Source organism: Anas platyrhynchos, chromosome 4 (genome assembly GCF_047663525.1).
Source record: "Anas platyrhynchos isolate ZD024472 breed Pekin duck chromosome 4, IASCAAS_PekinDuck_T2T, whole genome shotgun sequence".
In the NCBI taxonomy this organism is placed as follows: Eukaryota; Metazoa; Chordata; class Aves; order Anseriformes; family Anatidae; genus Anas; species Anas platyrhynchos.
In genome coordinates this window covers 5608724-5625714 of record NC_092590.1, presented here as the reverse complement: position 1 = coordinate 5625714, position 16991 = coordinate 5608724, and the positions used below count along the sequence as shown (strand labels likewise).

At 40.9% G+C, this 16991-nt stretch overlaps 1 protein-coding gene across 2 annotated transcripts in view; it reads right to left on the bottom strand.

Annotated features, from left to right (window-relative positions):
- Positions 1-5514: 5514 nt before the first annotated feature.
- Positions 5515-16991, bottom strand: part of NDST4 (N-deacetylase and N-sulfotransferase 4) — a 107276-nt gene continuing 95799 nt past the window's right edge. For both annotated transcript variants that reach the window (XM_013104270.5, XM_013104271.5), the window contains exons 12-15: positions 15905-16014; positions 11580-11682; positions 10803-11314; positions 5515-6007 (exon numbers count right to left, since the gene is read on the bottom strand). In XM_013104270.5, the coding sequence (XP_012959724.4) occupies positions 11195-11314; positions 11580-11682; positions 15905-16014 (333 nt within the window). In that variant the 3' untranslated portion in view covers positions 5515-6007; positions 10803-11194. The remainder of the gene's footprint in view (positions 6008-10802; positions 11315-11579; positions 11683-15904; positions 16015-16991) is intronic.

Below are 16991 nucleotides of genomic sequence, written 5' to 3'. Positions count from 1 at the left end.
ATCAAAAGTGCAAGAGTGCAAAACTCATCACTGGGAGAAAACCAGAAAATGGATGTACTCAGGGTTGAGCATTTATGAAAGTGGTTTTATTGCACACTACAGGATTTTATGTCTTCATTGTGTCACTGTTAAGTGTCCAGAATTATTCTTCTTTAATGAGTAAAATAAAAATGTGCATAATGTGCCAGTGTTATAGGTCGATTGGAAAGACAAGTCTGCAAAGGATATTTCTACTTTAGTACTCACTATTTGGTCAATGTCTTATGGAAGACATGGAAATACAGAGTAAAGAGTGGGCTTTGGCTAAATGCTTCATTCTCCTTAGAGCTTTATTCCAAAGCGTGGTATTTCTGAAGGGGACAAAAATCATTTTTCATCTACAAAGGAAGAGTAATGACTGCATGGAAATGGCATGCACAGGTCCACATGCGAGGGGGTCTTTGTGGTGTCTAAATGAAGACCCTTGTGATAGTCACATCCATGGATGGTCACATCCATGACTGGTGCCGATGTCCGTCTTAAATGGATTGCAAATCCTGAGTGCCTTTAGGTATATTGGCAATGTGACTGCAGAGAGAAGGGTGAGAAATTTCACAGCATGTAGTTTTCTGACAATTTCTAATTGCTATAGTTTTCAGACAAGTCAGAAGTGTAATGCCAGTGAGATGTTTGCACAAGTTTTATTAACATAGCCACAGGTTCTGAGAGGACGCACATTTCTCTTCCTTGAGGATTTCCCCTTAGAAAATGCTTTTTTTCTTTTTCACAAATAACCAAATATTTTTCAGATGATTTTTCTGATTTACACTTCTGTTCTAGACACACTTCTTGGCTCAACATTGTTTCAACAGTGACATTGTAGTGGGAAACCAGCTGAAATAACTTTTCAACCTCTCTGCGTTGGGAGGTCCCAGGGGATCCCTGTTGCCATCTGAGCCAGTCTGAGATGTAAAGATGTTCGTTTTGGGGTTCACAGGGTGTAGCATGAGGGTGAGCTCAGCTGTGGGATGGTGCTGGGCTGCTGCCTACCCTTCTCCCATGGGCTCAGCCTGGATGCGGTGACTGAGGCTGCAGCCTTGCCTTCATGGTCAGGCAGAGGCAGTGGTGGCTGTGTTCCTTGTGCCGAGGGCAGCCCTGTGGTGAAATCTCCAAGGGTAGAATGCTTCACAAAAGTAGGATTTTGCATCTGTTATTGGGGAGGTTCGTTCATTTTGGGTGATTTCTCCCGTTGGACAAGTCACCTTGTTGCCTGATTAGTAGTTGGCTCCATTAAGTGGATGTGCAGAGACTTAAGAACAGTACTTGGGGTTTATGAAAAATACAGAGACATGCTGGAAAAAAAAATAATAAAAAAGTCTGCAGCACTACAGAAATGGTGATTTAGGATCTGTGCTAAAACCTACAGCTCCTAGCAGGCTCCCCTGGTCATAAAAATTCTCCGTTATACAGATGTTCTCCTTGCCAAAGCAAAAGCGCTGATGCAAGATGTCACCACAGTAAAACATGTCTGTCAGAATTTTCCATCTCAGCTTGTCCCATGTGTGCATGGGGAAAAAATGCTCCCTGCAAAATGGGCTTTAGAAAGACCACTACAACATGGTCTGTGGTATGGCACTTTCAGTATAGCTTCTGACAGCAGTCTAGGCAAGCCCTGAAATACCTCTTCTTCAGCCAGATCTTCTAACACCAAGGGAAATAAAAGAGGTGGCTTTTGCCATGCATCTAACCTTTGGAAATACAAGTTTAAGTGTTATGCAAAGATGTTGTCCATTCTGAGCATCCCAGCTGCTTCGGATTGCCTCCCTGTACCTCCCTAAGCTGTCAATGTTTTTATCTTGAGGTGTTGGATCCCATCTTTTAAGATTGAAGGGAATTAAATCTCCAGGCTCAACTCTTTCCTCCAAGCAGCTGACGAGTTTTAGTGTGTTCAGTGTGGCAGTTACTGGAAATAACTGAAGTCTGCAGAGGATGAACCAGGATACATAAAAACGTTCTTCATGCTTAAGATGATAATTTAAAATTTAACTACATCTCCCAACTTAATGAGGGCAGATTTACACATGGTGCCATCCAACTCTGTCTTGCTTTATAACTAGGTGGCTTCCCTGAATTAGGGCTGGGCACCTGAGAAATAGCAAAAGTGTGGAAAGCCTGAGCATGCTCCTGATGTGTGGTATTTTAGTTAACTAGGATATTTAAAAGTAATTAAAGTGTATGTATATAGTTTATGAAATGCAAGAGGTTGCCTACTTGTGATCTTTTTCCTCTATGAAGGCCAAGAGCATTAATAATAAGACATTAATAAGACATTGGCACAGAAAGGCACTCAGTTGCTATTGGAATTTACTGGTCAAATAGTAGATACTGGTGGTGAGAGGCAGCCCTGCAGAGAGGGGGTAGGGAAGAAAACTGGAGTGGAAGCAGGCTGCAGTACAGCAGGGAAGGCGTACTTTTAGGAGGAGAGAGAACAGCAAATAGCTATGACAGAAAACTTTATCCTGAAATACGATATTCATGAGGCCTGTGTATCCACACAGTAAACAAATATAAGCAGATTCTTTCAACACAAATTTTTATTTTTCCGTGTAAAAAGCCCTTGCTTCAGTTCATGCCAAGTTTTACTGCCAGGTGCAGTATAGAAATCTCTCATAGCAGTTGATATTGTAACTTCGGAGGCTTTCAACCTCCTTCTTAGTCCTGTGGAGCAGATCAGACGTCCCAGTGCCTCTTGGGAGGAAATCCAGGTTCAGTCCATGGATTTAGATGAGTGGCAAGCAACTGCTCTGATGACTTTTCATCTGGGTACTGTGAGGGGGATAACAGACATAGACTGCTGAATATATCCAGAGCAGTAACTGTAGGACCTCTAACCCCTGAGTCTGTGGTGTGTGGTTTGAGATATGCCTTGGGCAACTGGAAGGCGTGGGTGCCCTACCTAGCAATGAGCAGTAGTGAGTTCGGCTCTGGATCTTGAACTCAACTTCTCTCCTGCTATGTATTGCAGGGGGAATTTCATATCAATAAAATCATGAGGTTGCTCCAGCCCTTAGTCAAGATAGGGTAACTGAAAGGTGATTTTTGCTTTTTATTTAAACAGGATTGCTTATGAAATTTTAAGCACTTCACGTTGCAGAACAATTTTTCTTTGCTTACTTGGTGTGATTACACAAAGCTCTGCAGGAAGATGTGCTATAGCTACGGTGTCATTAAACAACATTTTCTGTTGGTGGGTTTGTTCTCTCCTTCGTGAGAATATCAAGTTGTCATTGATGTTACTGGGAACTGTGCGTCTTTGGATGACACGCAGATTAATACTGAGATGATTCCCTGGCCTAGGCAAACACAGTGAAACAAAAATATTAAAGAAAATGTCTATAAATAAATATCTGTCTCACAGTAAGTTCTGTAAGAACTCATTTTCTCAGATATCTAGCTCTTGTAATTCAGATCATACTATGAAGGGAAGTTAAATTACCCAACAGGGTATGTGGCTTACAGATAAGTTCTGCAAGACAGCAGAGCGTATGTCAGAGTTAGAAAAGTAGTAAGTACAAAGTCAATTGAACGGTGTGCAATTATCTCCCAAAGTATAGGGTGTGTTTTTGAACCCCCATAGATTTTTTTATGGAATTGCAAGTTAGATGGATTAAAGAATCCCACTCCACCCACTGCTGACCTTCCTCTGGCTGAAAATAACCTCTGAATAAGCCCACAAGGATAATTCTAACTACCAGCTCATAAAGTTAGTTGACCTTCTGTGGTGAAAACAGATTTGTATATTAACATGTCACAGTCCTCTTAACAGAAGAAATAGGAGTACTATAAAACTAGCCCATGTTTGATTAGACTTAGCTGTATCAGGAAAAATGGTTTTGTAAACGAAAAGTGGAAGTTACAGGTTTATTTAGATATTTTAAATGTGTTTCTTTTTTCTCCCCACTGAACAGCTGCAGCTGACTGAAATGCAAATATCAATCTGGTTTCTCTTAGAAATAGTTAATTCTTCATGAATGGGAACTTGAGTATAAATTGCATGTATAATTCATTTCTGTATTCATTTCTGTAATTCTATAAATCATTTTCTAACTGGAATTTGGATATTTACATACATGAAAAAGTGGTCTTCCTCTCTTCTCACGACCTGCATACAGAAAGGGTCTCTTCTACAAATGGATGATATCAGAACTTTATTTAGTGCTTCCAGGCTTCTGTTTGTATGGGAGGGAATAATCTGATTCCACAAGCTAGAAGCAAAAATGCAAGGCATAATGAATGTAATAGAAATGGTAAATTCTTATGAAGAACTCCTCTATATAGTAATGTTTTTTTTTGTTTTTGTTTTTTTTTTTTTTTGGTTGGTTGGTTGTTTTTGGGGGGGAGGCTGGGTATGGGGAGAACTCTGCTATCCTTTTACTAAATAAGGTTTCTCTTTTAGGTGAAAATTTAAGTGTTGTTCAGGTTTGTTGGTGGGTTTCATTGGTTATTTCCAGATGGCTTCCTTTTCCAACGTGGGAATACAGAGGAAAATTGAAACATGGTCAGGAAAGGACAGGGATTTGTGAGTGACAGGAAAAACTGGCTACATTTGTTCAGTAATCTCTTCATTTAGATGTATAAAGGCATTTGGAATCTAAAGAAGCAGACAGGCAAAATGTCTGTGAGAGCTTTCAAAAGAGCCTAGCTGTCTGACTCAATTGATAACAAATAATTATGATAGAAAGCCAATCACTTCTTGGTTTCTGAGGGCCTAAAAGTCATTTTTGAAAAGCAGACTTGAAGCCTGAAAATATTTTGAAAATTTTGCCTACCATGTCTCCCTTGTCTGAAAGCATCAAGCAGATCCGGAAAGAAGCCAAAACTGGTATTAAGATGTCTGTAATGTCATTTCTAATTTGCTTAACGGTAAAAGCTCTAGCGAGGCGTAATTTGCTATTCTGTAAGGTTTGCACTAAGAATTCTTGCCTGTGATATGATTTAACCTCATTCTGACATGGATCTGTAAAACAAATGAATATTTTATAATAAAAAGTAGAAGCATTATGATATTTTAGGGGAAAAAAACCTTCAGTATCTTGTAATTCTGAGTGCACAGTTGGAGACACCTTGGAGGCAATTTGCATCAGCTGAAATCAGGCCCTTTTAAGACTCCTCAAACAGAGCAGTAAAGAAGCTTGGTGTGATAATTAGAAGAGCTTCCATGGGGTTGTTTTACCTACACAGCTGAATATCCACACCTCTCACGAAGGTCAGACCCATAGATGTGAGCTCTGCAGTGTAACAAATGTGTGCGCAGCTGGCTTGCTTGGATTAACGTTGCCTGCCTGGGAGCTGGGGGACAGGGATGGAGGCAAAGGATGGGGCTGATGGCACTGTATGTCCCAAAGGATCTGCCATGCAGAGGACTTGCTGAGGCAGGGGATGCTGAGTCAGTGTGCAATGTGAAATATGCTGCAGAGGTTACCGAAGAGCAGATTTTGGTGCAGAAAATGGGAGATGCAAGGAAAGAAACGCTCTCTTTGTAATACACCATCAGAAGTGTTTATTCTGCAGAGGTGAGAAGAACCAATAATAAGGTGTATGCACATCAATTATTTAAAACAATTCCAGCAAATACAGACTTTGACCTCCCTCACCACCCCCCAACTAAAAATACTTTGAGTAATCAAAATGTATTTTGATTTTTCTTCAACACCAAGAATTTGTTCAACTGGATTTGCTGTCGTCAGATAAGAGAGGGAAAAAAAAAAAAGGAAAAAAATAAACAGCTTGGGCAAGACAGTGAAGTTTTTCCTCAGCTCTATCAAGAAGATGTCTTTTGTGTTGAAATACTACAGAAGTGATACTAAATCTTACAAAAGTTATCCAGTCATTGGAACACTGAACACTTCAGAATCTGTGTCTTTTGCAAATCCTTGTTTATTTTTGGTAGTTTTTCTAGATAGGACAGTGATGGAGGAGTCAAATCCATAGACAGGTCCACACCTGTGCAGTCACACTAAAGGATGAACTGGAAGAAAAAAAAGAGAAAACAAGGGCAATATAAGAAAAGGTTTTGTGCAGGAAAATTCCTATCTTTAAAACAAACAAACAAAAACCCTTCAAGCAACAGTTCCTGGCATAGTTATGGAGAGATGTACTAATATAATAGTGGACAGGCTAACTTTTAAAACTAATTTTCTTGATCTGATACTGATGGGGACAAGTATAGCAAGGTGATGCTACAAGTATAGCATGAGATTTTAGCTCTTTCAGAAAGAAAATAGTGGTGAGAAAGAGAGCTTCATCATTTTAGCTCTTGGATTATAGTTCTAAATTGCATGTGCAAACAGACCTTCTCCTGACAACAGTGGTGAACTTAATCTTACTTAAATACAATAAAATTGGACACTTAATCTCTGCTGATTTATATACCCATGTTGTACCTGTTTTGCATGGCTGTCACATGCTTACACACCTATTATGAACATAAATTTTAAACCCATTATAAACATAATTTGCTACTGATGGAAACTAAATGACTAGTTGGGAGTTGATGTGTAAGGTGGCCAAGCTCAGCACCCCTGAAAGGAGCACCCCATGCCCCATTTATTCTTGGCGGATGGTTTGGGAGATGAATGATGTTCCACCACCTAACAGGATCTGCCTGTCACATACTTTTCAGATGCGCTGTGCTGGCTCAAAATTTAACACAAATGAGAAGAAAGAGGAGGAGGGGGAAGGAGGAAGGAAAATATTCAGGCTTTGCCTTTGTATTCAGGACATGTCCCTGTTGCCTTATTATCACATCAGAGAGTCTGGACCCATCAGCGCTTTCATTACACCACGTTTTCCTCCCCCAAGAATTTATAATGCCGCCATCTTAATTTGTTTGGGGGACGCTTGGCAGTCTGATCCCATATCAGAAAGAAAATTTGTTTTATTAAAAAACATCTATAAGCAGTTAATCTGGCAACTTTCTTTCTTTTTTTCCTCTCGACCTTGAGAGGTCAGTACATAAAGAGAACCTCGATTACACAGGCTTGTTTTGTTTTGAGGGCCTGCTGCTGTATGTAGACTCTGACACCTGTGTCAGCTTGTGCAATTTCATTTTTCTTGGGGCCAGAGATGCAGGAGACCAGGGCAGGTGGAGACCCCTGCAGTATGATGAGATTGGAGACAGTGCAGCCCCACGCAGTGCTGGAGGTGGGGGCGAAGCACAGCTGATGGCTGCCGACCGGCACACGTGGCAGTAGGCCCGAGAGCCCCAGCCGCGGTGCAGCACCGACCGATATGGCAGGGTGGGAAGAAATTGCCAATCAATAATAGAAATAAAGCTATTGATGGATTTCCAGCAGTGATAGCACTAGGTGAAACTTGAACCACACGGACTGTGCTTTACAAGACCAGGCCGAAGTCAGCAAGGGCCTGCTGGAGTTAACAGGAACACTCCCCATGGTCTCACAGGGCAGGAGGAGTCTTCAGTGTTGCAGCACTACCTCAAATCTACACAGGAATCAGTATTTGCAGGGGAAGGGGAGGTAATTGCAGCTGTAGGCCTGTAGTAGGTAAAACCCCGTCTTGATTTACAGCCTGCACCACGTGGAAGTATTGCGGAGATGAATCCTGTAGCTTATGAATAGGAAAGAAGGCCTGTCATTATCTTTCACAGCTACAGCCCCCTTGCCGTGAATAAATGTTTCATTTTTATTGCATTTGTTTTGCTGGTCTTTAAGAATCCCAACAATTACGTGGTCAGCGATATCAAAAACATAAAAGAAATCGAGATCATTTATAGCTAGCTCACAAAGGCTCTTCTATAATACGCTGATCTGGAGAAATTTTGTGTTGATGGGTCCTATTACGAGTGGAAGGAATGAAACTTTGAAATACTGTTATTTCATCTTTATGTGACACATAATGAAGTCACTTCAAATGTCAGTTTTCAATGGAACATGAGATCTCTGGGTAATGCGATGCCCATTCAAACTTGAAAAATAACAATGAGGTATAAAAATGTCCAGTGTGTTTTAAGGATATGATGCTATTACAGTGCTGAGTGTTGGGAAGACTTAATTTTTTATTTTTTTTTCCAAATGAAAAGCTAAAAACAAGAATTTTTTTTTCCAGATTTTATGGTATTTGCCTCATTTCCTTAAAAGAATCCTGAAACAGTTTTAGCTTTTAATCCAGTAGTTTTGAACTCATCTTTTAATTAAGGATAAGCCACTTTTAAAGCATTTTAACAGCTAAAATTTTATCAAAGAGTTGATTTAGTTATCTTTAACCGATTTTTACTTATTCAAAGCTCTCATCAGACTACCTGTCTTTGGCATTATCAGCGCTAAAAGTTAAAAGAGCATGAATTTGTATCAGAGTATGTAACTGACTTTATTAAAAAAAAAAAAAAAAAAGATACATGTAAGGTTCCTTTTATTTGGCATTTACATTACCCTAGCTCATTTTGAAGAGTTCTCCCTACAAAATATAACATACAAAAAATGTATTTTTTCTTTAAAAAAAAAAAAAAAGCACAACACTTTAACAAGACAAAATCATATCCTTTTCTCAAACCTCCCAGTCTCTTGCTCTAACGTCCAGCAGCTGTAGCTGCAAGATAAAATGCCACCTCCTTTTCAGGTGGGCCCTACCTCAGAACAAGTTGTCTCCTGACCTTTATTAATCAGTAAAGAAGAACAGCCAATAATAATCTCATTCATTTAAGAAATCTAGTTTGAGATGAGATGAATTGGGTCCTAGAAGTGCTATTTCCCTCCATCTCCTATAAAATAAAGTAGGTGACTCATTTATATGAGATAAATCTAATTTCAGTATTTAAAAGAAAATATGAGATTGGGTAGCATTTGTCTTTCAGGCTTTCCTGTAGATTGGTATGTGTCCCTGTGCACATAGGCACTGGACTGGTGGCGTTGGATGTGTCATGCTCCTGCAGCAGCAGGAGATACCTGACACTGCACCATTCCCACCCCTTCTGTGAGTCCTGCTGCAGAAAGAGCGAGGGCAGGAGCACAACGGGCTGTTGTGCTCCTCACCATGGCTCAACAAGGAGCCATGGGCTGCGTGTGCGAGACCATGGATGGCAGTGCTAGCTGAGAAGAGGGCTGAAAAGACATTGGAGGAAGAGGGAACCAGGTGTGTACTGATGGGCAGTGGTGGAGGAAAGTGGTAAAGGCGAGGTGACAAGAAACACTGTGGTGACATGTGGTGCCAGAGGACACTTGTGGGGAAGTGCCACCACTGTCCAGAGCAGGATGGGTCCAGGATAACTCCGGGAAGCATTGGAGTTGTCAATCCGAAATGAGCTAGTGTCATAACTTTGGTGGACAGTCTCATGACTTAGGAGTTTGACAGTGCTAAGATAGACATCTACGTGTATCAACTGGTTTTAAGCCTAAATTTATTTAAATGCCCTTTAATACCATTGTCCATGACGTGCATTAATTTGTGCTGCCCCAAGGGGTAGCTCTGACTCTGAATTAATGGTGCAGCCTCGATGTCCTGTTCTGTTTCCAGAGCTAAGACATAAGTATCAAATTTGTGGAGAGAGAAAGCTCAAAGCCTCTGCAGCATCTGAAATGGCCTGCACCTAGGAACTGAGGTAGGGATGTCTGAAAACTGAAACTTACTCCATTTTGTGGTGCATAAATAACACGTAGCACAGCTTCTGTTTTCTGGAGAAAAAGTGTTACAGGGCTAAAACGCCTAAATGATATTTGTTCACCCAGCTTAAATTTCATGGTGAATTTCTGCCCAGCCTTGTCAACCCTGCCAGTACGGATTTGAGAAGAAAATACAGTTCATAATATAATATTTTTGGTAACCAACCCTTTCATTTATCTATGGGCACAAAAACTGGATACTTAAAACTAAGTTTGTGTTTGATCTCAATGCACAATGTGTAGATACACGGGCATAAAAACATATTCATAATATATGTGTATAAGACATGCAGTGGATATGCTTGCTTGTGCATTCAACTCCGTTAAAGTCTATAGAAAGAGTCTGTTCTTCGGAAGGCTTTGTAGTTTTTTTTTTTTTTTTTTTTTTTTTTTTTTTTTTTTCCAAAGCATTAATAAATAGCTTTGGTCATTAAAACTTTTTTTTTTTTCTTTTTTTCCTGTAATAGCTTTCAGACCCTAAATGACTAACCCATTCTCTTCTTTTGAAGGCTTCGGAGCAAAAACATTGCTTTTCAGTTAGAAACAAAATTGTCAACATTAGGTTATTGTCAGTATGCTGCTCTAATGGCCTGTTCAGCTTTTAAAAGGTTTTGATAGTATTTTAAGGAGTCCCATGGCGTTTTGAAAAGAAAATGTGTACTATGACTTCACATCTCAGAGCTGTCACAGCTGCTATAGGAACTGAGCAGGTATGATGAAAAACACAACTAGGTGGCAAAGTAGCCCTGCCAAGATGAAAGTGAATGGATTTCATTGAGATCTAGGAGTAGAGCCACCTCACCGTGTTGCACCTCAACCACCCACACAACTTCAGTAAATTGGGATATATCTTGTTGTGAAGGGGAAAAAAAGCAACAAAAGAAAGACCATGGACGATTGGCAGTTATTACAGGAATCCCAGGGGAGTAGTTTAGGAAAGAACTTAGCCCACCTCATTCTGTGTTGAAAACAATGATCATAGTTTGATATTGCATAGATTATAATCATTAGGGACCCTGACTGCAAAGTGCTGAATTTTCCTATAAAATTATAGGACACGTTACATGACTGGGGGAAAACAAAACAAAACAAAAAAAAACACACACAGAGAAATAAACAGGAGAAAAACACCAACAGATGACCAACCTCACAGTCCAACGAGATGTTCCCATCCTTTGCTCGTGTCCTGACAGACTGCAATTTGTCATATACACTGAAGTCAATCTGTCCTACATACAGTTTCTGGTACTTTCTGGTGAACAGAGGAACTAGACTATGCACGAATCCGGGTCTGGATAAAGAGTAATGCCACGTAGCTCCGTATTATTTCCTGGAAGCTGACAAAAGGGGTCGATGCTAGTAACTGTCAGCGCGTGCATATAAACAGTTGTCGGGTTTTTTTTTATTCATTTGTTTTTGTTTTTAATAGAAAGAGCGTTATTCATGAGGTCCTCTACTGACGATCACAGGTGAGTCGGAGAAGCAAGGGGTTTCACGGTGAAGGAAATTGTCCTTGGCTGGGCCCCTGCCCTCGTGTGCTATCTGACTTTCTGCAGCTCCTGTCTCAGCCAGGAGGGCAGGGGTTGTCCCAGCCTATGCAGCAGCTTGGACAGTTCCACGTTGTGGTCTCGGTAGTAGCTCGACAGGAAAGCCCGGGACTGGGAAGGGTGAAAACAACACAGTCAAACAAGGAAGCCCACCCCACCCCACCCCAGGTTTTGCTGCTTGTCAGCTGTGCTCTGCTCCAAGGCAGAGGCTCTTCTAGGGGGCAGAGAGTCTCCTCTCATTCAAAGCGCATTAAAAGCTTCTGGTTTTTAAATATAGCAAGCCAGTGAAGTAATAAAAAATATTTATATTTTAGGAGTCAAACACAGTGTGCATATTAAAAAAGAATCTTAACTGAAATCTCTGCAGAGCCTTTACCTCTTGGTCCATGGGTGGGTATTTTCGACCTTTGCTTTTTCCCAGGCACTTTGTTTTCCCTCCTTCCAATAACTGGCACCAAAAGCCCTTCTGAGGGTCAAACCTATAAAGGATTATATTGCGTGAAATATTTTACTACAGAGGAATCTCCCAGCTACAAAACCATCAGAGTTAGTCAACAACTATGGCTGGCCACATCTCTAGATGATGGAAATACTGAGAACAGGGTGGGAAACTGCTTTCCTCTTTTGGGAAAGCTCTGGGAATTTAATATTGTCCACAAATTCATCTTAGGAGCAGCTCAAGGAAACAAGTTTTTCACACTGGACTATGCTATCTATTTTTTATTCTACTAACCCAGCATATAGGGTACGTGTTTCAAGTGTTGCTCTATAGGACGCCAGTCACGGTCCTGAACCACAGCCTCAAGGACCTTACGCAGTTCCTTTCCAGACTGTCACTCACATTTTGTCACCTGGTTTTGATTAGAGATTTTATCCATGTCAGACTGCTCTGTGTGTCTAAGCAAGATGCTTAGGTTTTGATCAATTGACACTTGAACAAAGAACCTTTTGTTGGAAAATTACTGGCCAGGCCTTTTCCTGGAAGTATGAGCGCTGTATTCTCATGAACATTATCACTGTGCTCAAGGAGAGCTCTCCACATGGCCAGCAGAAGCTGATTACATTGTAGGTCAGTGCTGTTAATGGGAGAGAGGTTAAAAGGGGCAATCTGATCTATTTGCTGGCTTCGACAGACACAGACTCAATCTTTTAAGTATATTTATATAGAAAATAGAGTGTGATTGTTGCAGGACTAAGACGCGATGAGAAATATAATATTGAAATGCTTTATGTTGATTTCTGAGTGAAATAAGCAGCGCTTAGGTCTTCTGAAAGAACTGCTGGTTGTTTATTGATAGCTTAACAGCACCTGAGAAGCTGTTTGTGCCATATCATTAAATCTAGATATCATTTTCATTCTAAAGAAGACATTAAAACATAAACTCTGTCTTAGCAATCTTATCTGAAATATGCAATTTGATTTTGATGTCTAAAATTCAAAGATATAGGAATTTTAGATTAAGGCATTAAAACACATACTCACTAAGGAATGAACAACATGCAATGTTAAGTTTTGAATTTATTGCTGTGGGACTTGCAGCACGCATAAAACATTGAGAAGGTCTGTGTTTCTGCTACTCAGCAGATGTTTGAAAAGGATGAAGTATAATTGGCTGGAACATGCAGTTAATTAGTTACAGACTACCTTTCTGCCCTGGGTCTGTCTGTATGACATGGGTGCACCTGTGATGTGCTGCTCTACAGAATTGAACTGATTTCTGGAGAGGGGTAAACCTTCTTCACATTGCTTTTTTTTTTTTTTTTTCTTGCCCAGCCTATTATTGCAGGCCTGACCCTTGTTTCCTAAATTGTTTCAGGAGCTGTATCAATTAAAAAGAAATAAATCATTGATTAAACGGATATATTGATGATAGTCTCATTTCTACGTTGGCCTTTTCCATCTGCTCATTGCATACTGAAGTAGTTTAGCTGGCTTCCACTGATTTCCCAAGAGGAGAAGTAATGTAGTTTGCCGCGTAAAAGGAAAACTGCTAAACTATGCCCCAAACAATATTTCTGCCTCGGAATGAGCATATTGAACATTATTAAAAGGTGCAAATTTGGAGAGCAGGAGAGAAGGCTTTTCAGGATAAAGGAAAAAACATCCCAGGCTGAATTCAACCCATTGTGTTCAGGTATTTCAGGGTCTCGGGACTCCTGTAAACATAATTGGGCAGAATAGAAGAACGTGAACGCTGCTTGCTTGTTTGCCTCTCCTAGCACTTTGTCTGGGTATCCCAGTATATTCATATCGATGCTGTTATATGTAAAAGCCTTTCAATATCAGCTGATTTTCCTCCTTGTTTTTTATTATTCGAACAACAAGTGCAGGTCCTGCTTAGCAGTGTGTGGAAGTCATCTAATTGCTCGTCTCTGCTGCCCCTCTTGCTAACCTGGCATGATGTGCACTTCCCACCTCTGCTCTTTCCATGGCTTGACAAGTGGCTGGTGCTCTGGTCAGTCCCTTCCTTGTGCCTGCATTAATGTTACTCTCCTGTAAGACGTTCACCTAATTACTCGGGGTGATGAACTTGTTGCTCACTAGTGTTTGCAGGACTAGGTCCTTAGGCTGCGTTGTGATGACTTCGAAAATCTGTGGTATGCAGTTATTAGCCAGTAATGATGAAGAATGATCCCACGCAGTCCTTTTTATTTTGACAGTCCTAGGATAAGCCACTACATTGTTTAATGCATTTTTCTTTTCCATCCTAAATCCATACAGATATGGAGGCTTCCACAACACATTTGCATTCTCGATGTCTCTAAATGGTGATTGCATAATTTTATAGATCTGTTTACAATACATTTTTTTCTGTCCAAACACATACAAGAAGCCAAGTTTTTCCTGTTATGTGGCTCCACTGACTTTAATTTAGTTAAAGAAAGGAAGATATATGGATGTGGGTGTGTATTTTTAAAAGCATAGCAGAAGGCACTGCAGATGTGCAGCAGCAGTTGTTCAAACACCAGTAGCTCAGCTGTGTATTCCTCCTGTATTTCCTCCACTTCAGAAACCAATGGCTTAAAAAATAATACTCTGAAATCCAAAATTTCTCCTCTAGAAAAAGACTTTGGCACAGCAACATTCTTCAGACTCAGACAATAGCGAGCACTCAACTATCAGTTTATACCTGCTATGTGAGTTAGTATAACCCTCCCAGTGGAGGAGATACTGAAGATGTAGATGGAGAGGAGGCAATGTGGGGTAGGAGGAGGCTCAGTGGCCTCGTTTTCCAGCAGTTTTCCAGACATCAGCCTGCAGGAAGGTGAGGCACAGCCTTTCCTATACACCACCCCCTGCCACGGCCGTGGGGCTCTGCTGTGGGCTGGAGGCTGGGCTGGTGCTCTGTGCTTGTGCACTGGTTGGGAGCAGCCTCCACTGTGGCACGAGGCTCCTCGTCCCACTGAGTCCCAGGGCCCCCCCAGCACAGCTCCTCACAGCTCTGCCCATGATGACAAGATGCTCCTTATACGAAGAGAGTCAGTGGTAAAAGCTTCTTACAATTCTCTGCCGGACTAGGAGGGGAGAGAGAAATTCAGCCCACTCCTGACTCTGCAGAGGCTCTGTCTTCCTGCAGGGAATTGAAATACGTCAAAAAGAGTGCCACACAGACCATTAATCCTCTTTCATGGGGAAAGCCTTATCCTCCTGGTGGCAAGGATGAGAAATATGATCCGGGCTCATCACAGCTGCCTTCGCTAGATCCGAAGCAGAGGCCGTGGGAAGTCAATCAAAAGGCTTTCACTGTGTGCTGAGGACCTTGATTCGGGCTCCTGCAGAGCACTGCAGTCTCAGCACTGGCACCCCAGCCCATGAACAGTCAGGCTGCTTGCTTGGGCTGAGGGTTTCCAGCTTCACAGTTAGATCTGAGCTTCCCCCCATGCCCCAGGAGCTTTGCTGGCACTTCCAGGCACTTCCAGTGCTGGCTTGTAATTGCACCAAGCCGTAAACATACAGACTGAACTCGTCCATGCCACCTGCCCGGCTGCTACCAGGTAGGAGGGCAGCAAAACTGGCTCAGCCACTTGTGAAAATAGGATTAGGGAATGGTACATTTGGTCTCCCTTAAAAGCAAACAAACAGAGAAACCTTGCAAGCAAATGAATCCCATCATACTGAATATTTCTCTCTTAATCTCTGTCATTAGGCTTCTCCATAAATGTGATAAAAATGTTAAAACTAATCTTTTAACAGCTGACACTAGGTGGTCTTCTGCTTCTGGAGACTGTCATAAGGTTCAACAGGGAGATTTGCAAATGCATGCTGAGCTCTTACATGCACAATTCATGTCGGCTGAACCCACATTTAACCAGTGCATCTAGGAGAGCAGAACAAGGTTCCCATAGAAAACATGTCCTGGGCATCTCTGGTTGAACACTCAAACTTAGCAGATATGATTTTACATGAACATGGGCCTTATTCTGTGTCTAATACAAAATATTGAGCAGTCATTTGCTATGTATGTTGTATGATGTGGAATTTGCATGTGGAAATGCATGCAGTCGTGCAATTAAGTTCTGTAGTGTATTACATGCATGCGAGTTAAGGGGAGACTGGATGTGTATTAAACAAAACCTAGGCTTTGGAAAATTGTTTTTCTTGTGTCTTTTGTTTTGCTTGTAATTAATGATCAACTGATCTTGGTAGGAGGGGATGTACACTGTGTTTCCATAGGGCAGATGTTAAAGGAACAGACTCACGTTAGAGCTTCGGAGTAATTGTAATGAGGAGAGACTCCAAGAAACTTCTGCACTTCATCCATCACAGTAGCTGGGTCACTTCTTAGCTGCTGTCCATCAATAATTAGCAACTGTAGGAACAAATATGCAGGCTATTTAGAAACAGGACTAAGGTTAACTAAGTTATGACGTTATTTCCCTTTTGTGACTTTACTTGTGACATTAACGTGATTTCACACAGCATTAATAACAATCGTATGGGTGAACTTTTTTTAAATTTGCTTTTGTACTTTATTCCATTCAATGTGTATAGGTGGGCACCCTCTAACTCTGTGTGTGCTGTTGTTCAGATGAAAGAGTTAAATCTCACAAGCTGAACCTGATTCCCAGAGAATTCTGAGTAAAAGAGATAAGGAAGGAATGTAAAAACATTGCAAAGATTTACAGTGTGGCCATGGAAAATCTGGTATGGAATACGAAAATGATAAAAAGCTCAAGTATGTCTTCGAATTAAATGCTCAGAAGCTATACAATTAAACATTCAAAAGTGATATGGTGGCAATTTAATTCAGAATTACCACCAGCCTATGAACTGTACAGACTTACAAAATTGTTGGCAAAAGCCTTTTTTTTTTTTTTCTTTTTTTTTTTTTTTTTTTTAATTAAAGATTGATGTGATGTAAACATTTGCTAACAAGCAAATGTTAAGAGTATGTATCAAAAGTCTCCTGGAGTACCAGGCGGCATTGCTAATAACTATTCTGGACGGATGTGTTTTATATTTATCGTGAAGGCTTATTATGAATTATTAAGTTTCTGAGTGCACAGGCCGAGTGAATGCACATTACTGAGTGCCCATTAGTAAGCACCGTGAGTGCACTCTCTGCGCACCTTATTAAGAATGAGTGCATTTTGTTGTGTATCTTGTAAAATTAATCACTACAACTATGAAACATGAGTGGTTACTGGTTTTACAAGAAATATGTCAATGTGCCCTTGCATGTTTAATAAGAGGAATGCATTTTGCTGCAGCAGACTGAGAGAAATCTTCATGAGAGGTTGCAGCAGCCCAGGATGAGGGTGGATAAGGAGCACAGGTAATGGGGCA